Source organism: Telmatherina bonti, assembly GCF_933228915.1.
Source record: "Telmatherina bonti genome assembly, chromosome: 12".
Classification (NCBI taxonomy): domain Eukaryota; kingdom Metazoa; phylum Chordata; class Actinopteri; order Atheriniformes; family Telmatherinidae; genus Telmatherina; species Telmatherina bonti.
In genome coordinates, this window is record NC_136610.1 from 11378205 (window position 1) to 11392863 (window position 14659).

Here is a 14659-nt window from a genome sequence, read left to right on the forward strand (position 1 = left end):
TTTAAAAGTTCTGTAGAAGATGAGTAGAACATGCGTAAACACTGCTTTGTTAAGTGCTTTATAATAATCCCGAGCTATCATTGTTTTATATAGCTGGAATGGAATCAAGTTATTGTTTTTTTCTTTTCATTTCATCAAGTGAAATTAAAAATGAAAGATTCCTGTGAGAGTCAGGAGTGTTTTCTTCCCCTCACTTGGGTTTTCTATCCATGTGACTTTGTCAAAAGCGAAGCCAAAAATCAAGCTCTCTCTTTGAAATCGCTGAATAACTTAATCGAACAAACTCCTGTGGACCAGTGTGTCTGGGATGACGGAGAAAGAACAGGAACGGTGCAGCAACACAAAGGCTGCCACCTTGGTCCGGAGGTGAAGGTTATGATGATACCAAAAGCTTCACTGCAGCTCCTCATCCTCCCAGTGCATGCACCAAGCACCGCCCCAAGAAATGCCACAGCTCTGATTGCTAAGTGCCGGTGCTGCAACACAGACAAAACCCTTTTTCTTTCCTTCACATAAAACCACTGGCTGTTCAGCTTTGATCACTCATATCCCAGGTGCTTGACTGAAATCATATTCTATCAGCACTCCCGTGGAAAATACAGCTACTTTATTCTCCCTTCCACAGAGATTTCGTTTCAACAGTAGAAATGTTCAAGACTTGTAAAGTTATGGAGTCCTGCACGCTTCGTACTGTTGTGATGGATGATTGCAGTTCACTTAACAGGTTTTCAATCACCCACAGCATGTGTAACCTTAATTCAGTTGCCTGGTATGTGCCGCTGTCCACTTCACTGCTTGATTAGGACACATCTCAGCCGGATAAAACATGTCTGCATGCTTTATAAGCCATCCGTAAATATCCCCCGTCCAACATTTATGATCCACAATCGGCCGTTTTTCATTGACTTCGTTAATCAAAGCCCCACCTGGAACGCAGCTTGCTGTCAGCCGCCGTGAGGATCGACGCAATTCCACAGATGGATTAAAGGAAAGGAAAAAAAAACCCAAAACATGCCGGAGCTTTGTTTGACAGCTGTTGCGGTGTGAGCAGAATACGACGAGCTGTTTAAAAGGGTGATGAGTAAAAATGTGTTTGTGTGTTGTGGCATGGAAGTCCAATCACATACACATGCAAATTCAAGGCTGTGCACGGTTTGTTTGCAAATGTTCTTCTGAGATGTTTCATCCAACAGGAATCACAGCAACAACCAGGAGTGAGTAAATGCAGTTTGATGGGTGCGCTTAGCCTGTTGGACGACCAGACATCCGAGTCTGATCATAGCTGGTAATCGTTTTCATTCACTTTACTGACTGAATGCATCTATGATTGAATTTTACAGGTGCATTTATTCACTTCTAGGTATTTTATTTAGTTTTGGTTTGAGCTTGTTCTGCTGTGCAGTGGTGGGCCAATAAGAAGCTCTGAGTTACCACTAACAGATGCTGAGATGTGATGGTTTGTTTTCAAGAGATGCTTTCTGAAAATTCAATGTTTGTAAATCTTCACATTTTCATTCAGTCACCATGTTTTCATGTACTTACCCTGCTTCAGTGTTGTCCAGTGAGCAGTTGCACATGTAACCATGAGCCTTTGGTACACACACCCTGCCGTGTGCACATGGCTGGGAGGCGCACGGGTTGTCGGCGAGCTCACACCGGCTGCCATGGAAGAGTCCTGCACATGTGCAGTGCGGCTCTGTAGAGTAAATAAAACACCCAGACATCTGAGACAAGGGCGACCGATCAAAGCCACGGCGAGTTTCCCCATCAGACAGAAATTAATCACAGCAAAGGTCAAGTTGTTGCAGGCTGAGAACACGGGAGTGTGTTTGATATTTAAAAGGAAAAATCCCCCCCCCCCTCAAAAAAAAAAGTTGCCGACAACAGAGATGGCTCCACTGCTCCACCGTGTCAGCAGTAAACACGAGGAATGAATATTATATTATATAATTTCCACTCAACTCTTTCGGGAAGGGATTTCTACGGTGAAAAATGAAAACCTTGACAGTTTCTGCCACCTGTCTGATTGCACTGCCCTTAACCTGTCAGAACCTTATCAGAAATAAAATGTAATTGTTATTTAAAGCAAAACAGCTGCAGAATAACTGAAACATGATGTGGCATGATAAATCATATCCTCAGAATTATAACAGTCATCTGTAACCCTGCGCACAGGGTCCAAAAGAAGACTAAAACATGAAAAAATAGCTGAAAAATAGCATGCGATGGGTTTTCATGAAAGATCTCTGTCAGGTGTTTCATATGCATCAAACATGTCGCTTGTAGTTGTTGCCACAATCTCTCAATGTGTAGCATCGGGGTAGAAAGATGATGGTTGCTGACATAAACTAATGCCAGTGTTTCATGTTGTGCAGATTGCAGATCCAAACCCATTTTCTATGGCAAAATATGACAAGATGCACCTTCAGTGCAACTATTAAATTAGTTTTGGATTGAAAAATGTATCTGAAACAAGTTGAGTCTGTCCATGAAGTGAGTATTTCAGTCTTTATATTGGCAAATAAAAAAAAATAAATAAATAAAAATAAAAATAAAAAAAGAGTTATTTCAAACAACTAGGAAGCACAAATGAAATGAAAATAAAGAGATTTTAAAGACTAATAGCTGCCTATGTTTATACAACTTAACCTGTTTAGGTTAAGCATTTGTTAAATAAAGTTTTAGGCTGCACGGTTAGCATTGTGGACTCACAGCAAGAAGGTTGCTGATTCGATCCTTGGTTGGGGCGAGGCTTGGACAGTGGCCTTTCTGTGTGGAGTTTGCATCTTCTCCCCGTGTACTTTGGCTTCCTCCCACAATCCAAAGGCATGTTAGGTTAATTGGTTACTCTAAATTGCCCATGGGAGTGAGTGTGAGCGTGAGTGGTTGTATGTTTCTGTGTGGCCCTGTGATGGACTGGCGAGTTGTCCAGGGTGTACCCTGCCTTTTGCCCAAAAAACTGCTGGGATAGGCTCCAGCTTCCCTCCGACCCTTCATCGGACTAAATGGTTAAGATAATGAATGAATGAATAATGACTAAATAAAGTTTAGTGGAAGTTTAGCTATTTAGTCGAACAGATCCAGGATTACAACCTCGGACCGTTAGGGGAAGTGTAAACAATAAGCTAGATGTCTTGAGAGCGTCACATGTCATATCTGCATTTATGTCAGAGGTCTACTGCTCCGGTCCGTAAGGGCCACAATCCTGCAGGTTTTCCAGGTATTCCACTTCAATAAATGAGTCATTGTGTAGAACCCATAGACTGCATATAAAGAGATGGCCGTAGCCTGTAGGTTTCTGAAGAGCTGAATTGAAGCTCGGTGGGCGGTTCCTACCGTCGCCATGTTGGCAGCGTCATGCGCGTCGTCTCGCCCGGAAAATACAAATATGGGCAAAGAGGTGGAGCTGAGAGGGCAGCTGTGAGCGTCATGGTGGATGATTGACATCGAGCGAACTCCGAGCTTTCTGTAGTGAAAAGCTAACCGAGCTAACCCCGAGATAACGGGAGTTACCCAGCTAACGGAGGTAAGCGGGCAAAAGCTAATTCATGTTGTGAACTGGCTAAAAACCACGGTTGTTCTACGTTCTTCTGACTTGAAGCCAGAGATTGGTACCTGTCAATCAAAAAGACATGCCCGTAAATATGCCGAACTTCGAGATTAAATTACTTTAAAACAGGCGAGTTAGAAAAAAATTCACTCCCCCCCCACAGTTGTCATGAAGGTAAACCTGACCTATGAACCGAAAATGGATTTTTGAACCAGGCTGTAAACATGTTTATTTCTGCCGTGAAGTTGGCCTTTTTAACATGGGAGTCTATGGGGATTTGCTCTGTTTTACAGCCCCTAGTGGATGAAGGGGGAACTGCAGCTTTATGCACTTTTGCATAGGCTTCACTTTTAACTGCCGGAGGTTGCTGCTTGGTAGAACCTCATAAGCTGTTGGATCCATTTAATGTGAGTCTGGTGTGGATAAGCAGAGCTACATGGAAAACCTGCAGGTTAGCGGCCCCCCCAGGACCGACTTTGGACACCCTGATCTATGTGAAGGTGTAGCATTGCTGTGACCAAACCTTTGGCATAAGAGAGTACACATGAGATTCTGAATGTCCATGTTCGTTCCCATCGGCACCTCTCCACAGGGGCACCACTGTGCATGTGTTGAAAAACACATTTACATAAATTACATAAATAATACCATTCATCTTTAAGGGACTGTAAAAAAAATTTTGAAAAAGAAAAATGTGGCTTTTGGAAAAACTTTCTCTATGCATGTGTGGAAAACATTTCCCCCAGGTAGAATATAGAGTAGTACAAAAACTCCTCATGTGTAGTACCTCAGTGTGATTTATATTTACAGCAGCTGAAGGGTGGGCTGGTGGTTTCATGATTTACATGAAAGCAGCTGGATTCATTTGTTGACTCCTGATTTGCAGCATGTTGGACTTTACGTCGCACTCTTCTCTGATATTATTTGTTCTGGGCGTGGCAGGTCCTCCTCTTAGGCTTTCTAAATGATTTATTTCATGAGCTTATTTTAATGATGAAATTATGACATGAGAAGAAGTTGACATCATCACTGTGCAAGTAATTCATTTGCTTTCTGTCATCTGGCAGTTCCTGGGATGTAACTTGCCTGAATTTAAGCATCTAAGAAAGGAAGCGCAAATGACCATTCTTATTTCATTTCATTTCATTTCATTTCATTTCATTTCATTTCATTTCATTTCATTTCATTTTATTTTATTTTATTTTATTTTATTTATTTTATTTTATTTTATTTTATTTTATTTTATTTTATTTTATTTCATTTCATTTCATTTCATTTTATTTTATTTTATTTTAATAAAATGTTAATGTTAAATTCTTATTTTTAGGCCACATGGCAGCTGAAGGGTTTTCAATTTCTTCAACTAAATTACAGATATTTAACATATTTTTCAGGTAACTAATGTAATATTTTCTCATTGAAATGTACTTTTCCTGAATCTGTACATTTAAGACAATGACAACAATCTATTTATGCCATTTTTGGTGCTTTTTCCGTAGTGGTCGCCTGTCCCTTCCAGCTGTTCCTGGCTTAATCTAACTTTCAGCTAATCAGCATTCAGACAACATGCCGTGCCATCTCTGGTTCATGTGTGCTTGCTTTTTCGGAGGCCTGGATATCCATCTGCACTAAAAAAAAAAAAAAAAAAAAACACAGCTTGGGAGGAGTGAGAGCTTTACAGACTTTCTTGCCAAGACATTACAGCTCTTATGTGTACCATCACAAAAAGCAGCCAATTGTTTCAGAACCAGTCACAGAATGGCTAAATTTTAAGTCGGTAAAGAAATTTGCTACAAAATATCAACATTATGATCGTTCCGCATGCCACAAACCTGAGCTTTTGTAATAACTTACCAGGATGAGTAAACTAACTGAGAAAACAAACCCAACCACAGCCCTGAACAACCTCTCTTTTGACTTTGAACCATGATTAAAATAGTGAAAACCAAATATAGTCTAAGTAAATTAAGCAGCTGCTTGGTGGCCCCGATGCCACTTCATAGTGTCAAGATATAATACTTAAAAAAAAAAGATCCTAAATCATCGAATAATTTGAATAAAACACAAAAACTCGATTGTATCCCATTTCCATCATGATGACAGGCAAAAAATAATCCTGGTTTAATCAATTCCTGCTGCAGGCTACTGTCTCTGCTGTACATTACTGGCGCACAATTTTTTTCCAAAAGTGTTTGAAAAATGGGTTCAATGACAAGACATGACTGGTTGAACAGTTTAGTCTTTGAGTAATTCTGTTTCAAAGAAAAAAATGTCATTGTCCTTGTGTGACTTTCAGCCCAACTGCATTTGTTTTCTTCTGTTAAGGTAAAAGGCTTACAAACTGAGAAAGCTAAAAGCTTTTCTTAGACAAATATGAAACATTTCATGCTTTGAGTGCTGGAATCAGTAAGACAGTAGAGCACTGCTGAGTGTTCACGGTAATGAAGACACATTATCCGCTGCAACGTCGCTCGGTGGCTCACTGATGTGTTTTTGTAATGGTTCTTGGAAACTGCAGCTGAGAAACATATCAGGTTGGTTTCAGCAGAAGTGCAGCTGACTAGAAAACCAAAGTCAGAGAAAGCCATCCGTGTTGTGGTTGTTTAATTCTTCTGTTAATGCATTTAGCTGGTTTTGTAAATTAGGTGATGAGGAAGTGGAATTCAGAAGAAGGTAATTGATCGAATTTGAGACAAATGTGCTTTATAATTTTTGTATGTTTTCCAAATGGATTCATTCATTCATTTTCTAAACCGCTTTATCCAATTCAGGGTCACGGGGAATCTGGAGCCTATCCCAGCTGGCTTTGGGCAAAAGGCAGGGTGCACCCTGGACAGCTTGCCAGTCCATTGCAGAGCCACACAGAGATAAACAACCACTCACATGGGCAATTTAGAGTAACCAATCAACATAACATGCATGTCTTTGGATGGTGGGAGGAAGCCTGAGTACCGTGAGAGAACCCACGCATACACGGGGAGAATATGCAAACTCCACACAGAAAGGCCACTGACCAAACCTTGCCCCAGCCAAGGATCAAACCAGCGACCTTCTTGATGTGAGGCCACAGTGATAACCACTGTGCCACAGTGTAGTCTTTTTTTTCCCAAATGGATTAAACACTATTTCTGTCTGCTAGGGGTGGGAAAATTGAATAGAAAAATAGAATAATGGGATTACAGAGGCTCTGTGAGAATCGCAAAATCACAATTTAAATCAAATTGGTACCCAATAAATCGGAGTTGAATTGGGATAAAAGCAGATCGTCACAGCCCTACTGTCTGCAGAACAAAGTTTTTTTACACTGTGTGTATCCTGGCAAAAAACAGTTTTTCCAAGTTCGTTTAAATAGATAATTCATTCATTTTCTTTACTGCTTAGTCCAATTAAAAATCGCAGGGAAGCTGGAGCCTATCCCTGCGGTCATTGGGTGGAAGGCAGGGTACACCCTGGAAAGGTTGCCAGTTAACCACCAGTAACCAATTAACTTAACATGCATGTCTTTGGGTGGTTGGAGGAAGCCTTAGTACACGGAGAGAACCCATGCATACACAGGGGAACATGCAAACTCCACTCAGAAAAGCTACCATGAGCCTCCCACCCATCCAAAGATCAAACCAGCAACCTTACTGCTGTGGGGCCACAGCGCTAACCACTACGCCGCCATGAATGTAAAGTGTAAATGTTTCATTTTAACTCACCCCCAGCGGCGTCTTCTCTGCAGACTCCTCCATTCTGGCAGGGTTTGCTGTCACAAAGTCCAGCGCTGCTGCAGCACTGATACACCCCAAACACCCTCCTGCGTCCCGAACCTGTCCACTCTGTTGTGTCCCCCGCTACAATTGGGCCCCCATTGAGCCTCAAGCCTTCTAAGCAGCCAATGAAAGGATGTGGGTGCTGGCTGACTTCCTGGGCGGAGTCTGGCGACGGAGAAGCGAATAGCAAAGCACCATGGGAATGCATCATCCGACACGGTTCAGTCAGGATCATGGAAGCTGGATGCTGCTGGTCTAGGGTCAGTCTCATGGACGTGTGATTCACCTCCAGCAGCACACTATGCCACTGGTCATCGGTTACTGGATCAGATCTAATCACCAGTATGCCTGGGGAGGCGTTTCCACATCTGTATCTGAACTGCAGCTCTCCGTTGATCACCTGGGATAGGAAAAATGGGGGTTAGTGTGTGGTCCAAGAACAATCAACAAAATGTGTACTTCAAAATCAACTAATTGGCATAAAAGTGGTTAATTACTGAGTCTAATAATGAAAACTGAGCAAAACGTTAAGAATAAAGAAGTGAAGGACATAAACCTTTTAAATCAGTCACTCATTCAGCTGATCATCCATTTTTACAAAATCTAGTCAAGTTACAAATTCGTCAGAGATCATTATTGATCATAATTATAACTGAGTAAGTGAACACCTTTCAGGCAGTTTTATTACAGTTTACTTATCGTAATGGGGTTAGATATGGCCTCGTCTATCTGCTTAAGAGAGACCACTCTCATCCCGACCAATCAGGCAGCACTTTGAGGATCCTGTTCTTTGACTCCTTGAGTGCTTTTAATCCTATTCTACTCTGTAGTGATGGCTGGTCAGTGAATTTGTGAGATGGTGCAGAAACAGCCACCTTATCTTGAACAGAAACAAAATAAAAGAGATTATTATTGACTCCAGGAGGAACTACAGTAAACAAACAAACAAAAAATAACTGTTTGCATCCTGAGAGAAGAGCTGGAGGTGGTGGAGGAATATGAGTACCTTGGATTTTGGTTAGATGACAGTCTGGACTGGAAATGCAAGACAGAGGCATCTACAAGAAGCGACAGAGCAGACTCTGCTTCTTAAAGAAGATATAATTATTCAATCTCTTTTTTTATTTTTACTGATTTATCTCAAATACATAGACAATACAAAACAAGGATGCACATTTGTGGAACAGTATACCTTGTTTGAGAAGGAGCAGAAGGAAACCCAAGGCTTAAACAGAGCAGCAACTCTTTGCTTTTGTCTCTAAACATGTGACTTGCATGGCGTTTGTGGGTGGCAAAACGGCAAACAAATCCAGTGTAGGGGCACCGCCTTGCCTGCTGCAGCTATTTTCCTTCATGGTTGTAAAACAGCAATGTTTTCTGACAGTAACTATAACATTAACTCCAACATGTAACATCCAGACTTCCCTCATTTTTAAAATGCATTAATATTAGTTGCAATTTTTGTTTTTTTTAACCTTAAAGAGGAAATACTTTATTTTGGGGCACTTTCCACAGCCGGAGGTCTGATACCCGCCCTGCTACAAAATTCAACCCATGTTAAGATGACTAGGTTGTAAATGTCATGATGAGCCAAATAAAGGAGCAAAATCTCCGTCAGCTGGCAGTTTTGGAAGTTTGTAAACCACGATTTTGGAAAATCATGAAAGTCTTCAGAACCAACAAGCACACGTCTTTTTTTGTTTTTCATATCGCTGTCTGACCTCACACATTAGTCATTAACTGGTTTGGAAAGTGTCACTCAGTCGGTTTTTGTCACTCAAGATGGCGAAGTAACAATGTGACATTACTGACAATGGTCTATGAGCCTGTTGTGGAAGGTGCAATCAGCTTCGCAGCCAGATGTTGGGGCAACAGCATCGGAGCCAAAGAAGGGGAAGACCACGGATCTGCTGCTGCATCTGATAGTCCAGGAAAGAATAGCATAGCTGCTGCAAGTAGTGGAAGATTTCTAATATCCTTCATGAAACACAGTGAAGAAAGGCTTCATTAGGTGCAAAGCGAGACAAAAACAGGTACAGATTTTTCCAGCCAGCAGCCATGATTCTTTAGAAAAAAGCACTGTCTTCCAATGAATAAACAAAAACAAAAAAACAAAAAGAAACAGAGAAGGCACGACTACATGGCAATTTCCCTCTGGGACAGAGTATTATTCATTATATTTCATTCATAACTCAAATAGCTCTTTTCTACTGTGAACAGGATGCGGAACAATGTTCTTAGTGTTTATATGATCAGGTAATTCCACATTTTGTGTTGCATGCAGTGATTTAAATGCATTTATTTGTTCAGTGTGTTGTGTGGTGTTGGACTGAGTTACCAGGATCTGAGAACAGACGTTTGACTGCAGATGGACACACCTGGACCTCATTGCATTTGATTGCAATCTGATCCTCCCACTCATTATAAATGGGACGCTAGACACCTGCTGAGGAGGACTGTGTATTTAGGTGAATGCTGGTTTGGCTTGTGGCTGTTGCTGCTGTGCTGAGAGGAACGACTGGACACGCACTTTCTTCTCGGGTGGCTCTTCCTGGCTTGGTGGTGGCCGATTTCCCCGGTTGGATAACATTGTATCAACGCTGGCTATTCCTCCCTTGGAAGGAAAGTAATCATCTCACCCTGTTAGGGCTGTGGGTGAGAAACTTTCCGCGATGTGTGGAATGCACGTTGAGTCCATTTCTCCCCTGTGTTGAGTCCGTCCCAAATGTCCCAAACATTTCCTGAGTAGTGTGTATCCATAATGACACTCATAGCGCATTTTTTTCTGCTTCAAGCAATAACTGTTTGTACAAGTTTCCACCTTCAAGATTGTTCTTACACTTTCACTCATCGGCTTAAAATTAGCCAGATTTACAAGGTTTTCAGGGTTAAACACTGATTTTCAAAAACTAAACAAAATTTATGTCAACAGAAATTTAAAGACACATTACGTGACTTTATTACTTAAAAAAACTCTGCGTCCTGGACTTGTTCGATGAAACATTAATATCTATCATGTGTATTTCTAGAGCTGCTGCTACCCGGCAGCGTCGCGAGGCAGAGAAACCGCACCACACAACTTTTACATCCGGGACCCGACGTGACGTTCCGCTTCACGGTATCATAAGGAACTGGCTGTGCTGAACACACAACGTCTCTGATTCAGCAAAGAAATGCAAGAAGATTAAAAGAGAGAAAAAGACAAAACGAGTCATTGTGAGATGGTTTTCTGCTGGCTGGAGAGAGCTAACAGGTCAGGTAGGATGCAAGATGGATGCTGAATTAGCCGTCGATATGGGTGCGTGAGGAGAAAAAATTCTGAAGCGTGTCTTTAAAGTCTGAGCCTGTTTAACATTTCCAACTTATGGAAATAGACATTTAAATTAAATTTCAGCCCTTTATTTTATTTGAATCAGGTCTCAGTGGTCATAGTGATTTAACTTGTTCAATTACAGTAACTGCTGATGTTGTTACCTTCCTGGGAACATCGATTGTACAGCTAGTTAGAGGATGTTTAGTCAGCCTCTTTAAAACGAGGAAACATCTCATTTGTTTTAAAGGTTTAAGTGGATGCTTTGTTGAAAAGTCGTGTGTTTTCTAGAATAACGGGCTGCTACGAACAGGTTCTCATATCCCACCTGTTCAACGCCATCCAGTTCAGACTCACACACATTTCTCCAGCCTTTCATCCGCTGTAGACTTTCACTATGTCTGCTCGCTTGCCGCTCTCTAAGAGCAACACAGCAGCAGCTTTCTGGCACCTTTTCAGTTTGTTTTTGCTTTCACAGAATACTCTGTCACAACTTCTGTATTAAATACACACAAATATTTATTTTTGCAAACTGCTAAGCATCACCTCATCACGCGCAAAAAGCTGTGATGCGTTATTCATACCAGCGCCTGATTCCTGCGTCTTTTATCAAAATGTCTGATGAGGTTCCATTTTTTTTTTTTTAAAAAAGGAGGTGATATTTTCGCACTTTTCTTTCCTTGTTCATTTTTTTTGTTTGTTTGTTTGTTTGTTACTTTGTGTCTTTGCTTGGAGAATTTTGTTTGATTTCCTGAGGCTGGAAACACATTTCTTTTCATCTATTTTACATGATTTGCCGTAAATGCTCATGTGATTTATGGTAAATGTTTAAAGAGAGATAGTACAGTTTAGTGCCCTGAAAAATTTTACAGTATGAGCACAGCTGAGCACATGCACTGTGTCGAATCGTACCCCTCTTGAACTCAAGCGCTACAGCATCGGTGTTTCATGACTCTATTAATCACCAACTCAACCGCTGCACGTCTTCTGCAGGGAGCTTTAATGCTGCTGGGGAGAGTATAGTATGCAGCCACAGCGGCAGCTCTCATGTCTTCAGCCGACATGTTATTTACATGCAGACTCACACACCACGGCAGGTATTGTTTTTAGTGAAGGCAGGAGGCAGAACTGCACCCCTGCAGTGATCAAACGCTTACTCGGTTTATCATTCTTAAGATTGTGCAACATGGGAGTGCTTCATGGCTGCATATGCATACTAATTACATCAAACTAAACCTGAGGCGTGGAGCATATAGCGTCTGTATGACTGCAAAATTTCCATCCATTAACATATGAATGGAAACTTTATCAACCAGTTAGCTGTTCCAACTAACATGCTCTTCGTTAAACAAGCGATGAAACCAACACATTACACTCCACCGCAAATGGCTGATCTGATGCAGACCGCTGATGAATTGGCTTGTATGAACACATAAAAACTGGACTAATGTGGAATTGTTTTCACAAGAAATTGAGTTGAACTGAATGCATCTGTAAAGCACCTTGAGATGACTTCACTGTGAACTGACGTCTACAAATAAAGATGAATTGAATTGAGACGGAAAACATGTTAGAAAAATCAAGAAATGAGGTTTTTTTTTCCTGTTTTAATCAAACAACACACACTATATCACAAGGTGATCACAATCTATGTGCATTTCGGAAACACAAAAAAAGCAATCAGCGTCAGCGTTTCAGACAGATGGAATTTCTTGGAAGATATTTCCTCTGATCTTCTGAGAAAAGGCGGGCAGCGATGGACTTTTCCATTTCAGAAGAATAAGTCAACTTTAAAGTAGAATTGCTCAGACAATAGCATTTTATGTGTTTGGTTGTGACAAGTCAGCACTCCCTGCACTCAGATAACCAGTTTCCACTGTATAAAGAATCCCAGTATAGATAGATCCCAGCATTATTGATATAAACTTGTTTTTGGAGTTAAAGCCTAGAAGTAACGGCATGGATTGAGAGGTTCTTAAAACTGGGGAAAAAATAAACAAAAACTGAAGGCTTAAGTGGAACTGCTCAGGGATTTCAGATCAAGCTGGTATGACTGGAGGGCTTTCTTTTGAGAAAGCTGCTCGTAGCCACAAAGACAGCAGGACTTATACTCTATGGGAGGCTGGATGCGGGTCTGTACAGTACCAGTTAATCATGTCAACATGCAGATGTGCGCCCATCCAATAAAAACAAAAAACTTAACAAATTAATATTTTGTTATTGTTAAATTCAGCTGTATTGTGTTAAAATTCAAATAAATGGTAAAATCACCATTAGCTTACAGATCAGTCAGTGGTTGTGTATTTTTCTGGAGAACATTGTGTGATGGTGTGGCGTAAAGTAGCAGACTGGGATCCAGAATGGCCTTGCTGGGAATACTAAAAACCAAACCCTGACCAGCATTGTTGGAATTTGGAAAGGAGCCCCCCCCCCCCCCCCCCCCCCCTCGCTGTCAAGCTCTCCGCTAAGTGAACTGTCACAAGTCTTTAAGTAAGAATTCCCTCTTGCTCAGCAGCTGCAATAAAAGCCTGAACCGACATACGAGTCAGGTTGTGTTACCGCAGCAGGCATGAAGACCGGTCCGGTGATTCCACATCAGTGTGTGTCCGCAGCCTTGTTCGCTGGCCAGCGTGCAAACTGGTTTGCTGTCAGGTCTCAGCTGTCACTCCACATCAATGACAGGGTTTTCCTTCCACTGACAAGTCACCTTTACTCGCTCTTCACAGCTTAACGTGGCGGCTTCTCATCCAAGCAGCCACAATCTCCATCTTAAAGGTCAGGATTCAATTTAGACAATGATGCGTGCGCACATCCAACAAACTAGCAGCAGAAAACAGGTGTCAACTCGATTTTTTTGGTCCAAAGGTGATTTCTTTAGCATACTGATGAGATTTGGTGGTTTGTAATCATCCATGAGATGATGGCGGCTCATGCTCCAATGGGAATCAAGTACACAAACTGCATCTTCACTCATCCTCACAAACCCCCAGGTGGGAGCCCACTCAGATATTTGGAAATTCATTTTGAAGTTGTCTCTGCTCACAATCCGGACGCACTGGCTGACTCAAGCTGTGATCCAGAACCCAGAAAGTGAACGCGGCTTCTGAAGCTTTCAGGAGTCAGAATGATTGAATATTCAGCTCAAGATCATATGGAAGTCTCCCGAATGAAAAGCTCTCGCTGGGGGGAGGCATCTCACAGAATAGCAAATCAATATTAAGGCCTTTTTTTTTTTTTTCTTCTTCTTTTTTAAAAATCTGTTTAGAGAATAATTCATGGTTCTCAATAAAAAAAAAACAAACAAAAAAAAAAACCATTTTCAATTATTCTCTTTCTCTCTCGTACGGGGCACCTCGTACTGTAGCGCAAACGCCAATCTCCCATTCCCAGGACAGTTCTGCAGAAATCAATCAATAAAGCTCAACAACGGCAGTTTTTTTCTTTCCAGAGCTCCTGCAGAATCGTGTCACTTTCTCCAGAGTGCATTTTAAGGGAAAAGATCAACAAACGGCCATGAGGGAGAAGAAACGCCATTGGCGAGCTGATCACCTGAGAACCGAGTCTGGACCATCATCCCATGTTGACCTTAATGTGTGCAGGTTGACGTAAGTTTTGCTTGTAATATTTAATATTTTGCAAGTCTCCCCCATAGTCATATCAACAGATACGCTCCAACAGTCCTTAAGACAGTCCCTACAGAACCACAACAACCCGGCGACAAAAGCCCGCCCTCACGTTTGCTGCTGTTGTCGGCAGAACGTGAAAAGGCCCCCGACACGGCTGGTATTTCGCAGCGAATAAGGCCACCTTGTCTAAAATGTCAACGTTGCAACAAAAGAGCAAATTTAAATCAAGCTGATTTTATTTGTCGGGTTTCATGGTGTCAACAGGTACTGTGTGGTGCTGCCAGCGCTGACCCAGATACACAGCAGAGTCTCCCGCCACTTGTTGCGGTAAACTCACCAAAAGGACAAACAGATTACAAACAAAAGATGAGACCAACGGCTCCCCAGACATCCATGTTTCACAAACATGACAGCTGCA

General features: G+C 41.7%; 1 protein-coding gene across 1 annotated transcript in view; it reads right to left on the reverse strand.

Moving 5' to 3' along the window:
• fat2 (FAT atypical cadherin 2) overlaps nucleotides 1-14659 on the reverse strand; it is a gene marked incomplete at both ends in the record, with an annotated part of 117384 nt that overhangs the window by 15479 nt on the left and 87246 nt on the right. Inside the window, 2 exons of the mRNA XM_079250048.1 lie at nucleotides 1543-1696; nucleotides 7252-7705. Of these exons, the coding sequence (XP_079106174.1) occupies nucleotides 1543-1696; nucleotides 7252-7705 (608 nt within the window). The remainder of the gene's footprint in view (nucleotides 1-1542; nucleotides 1697-7251; nucleotides 7706-14659) is intronic.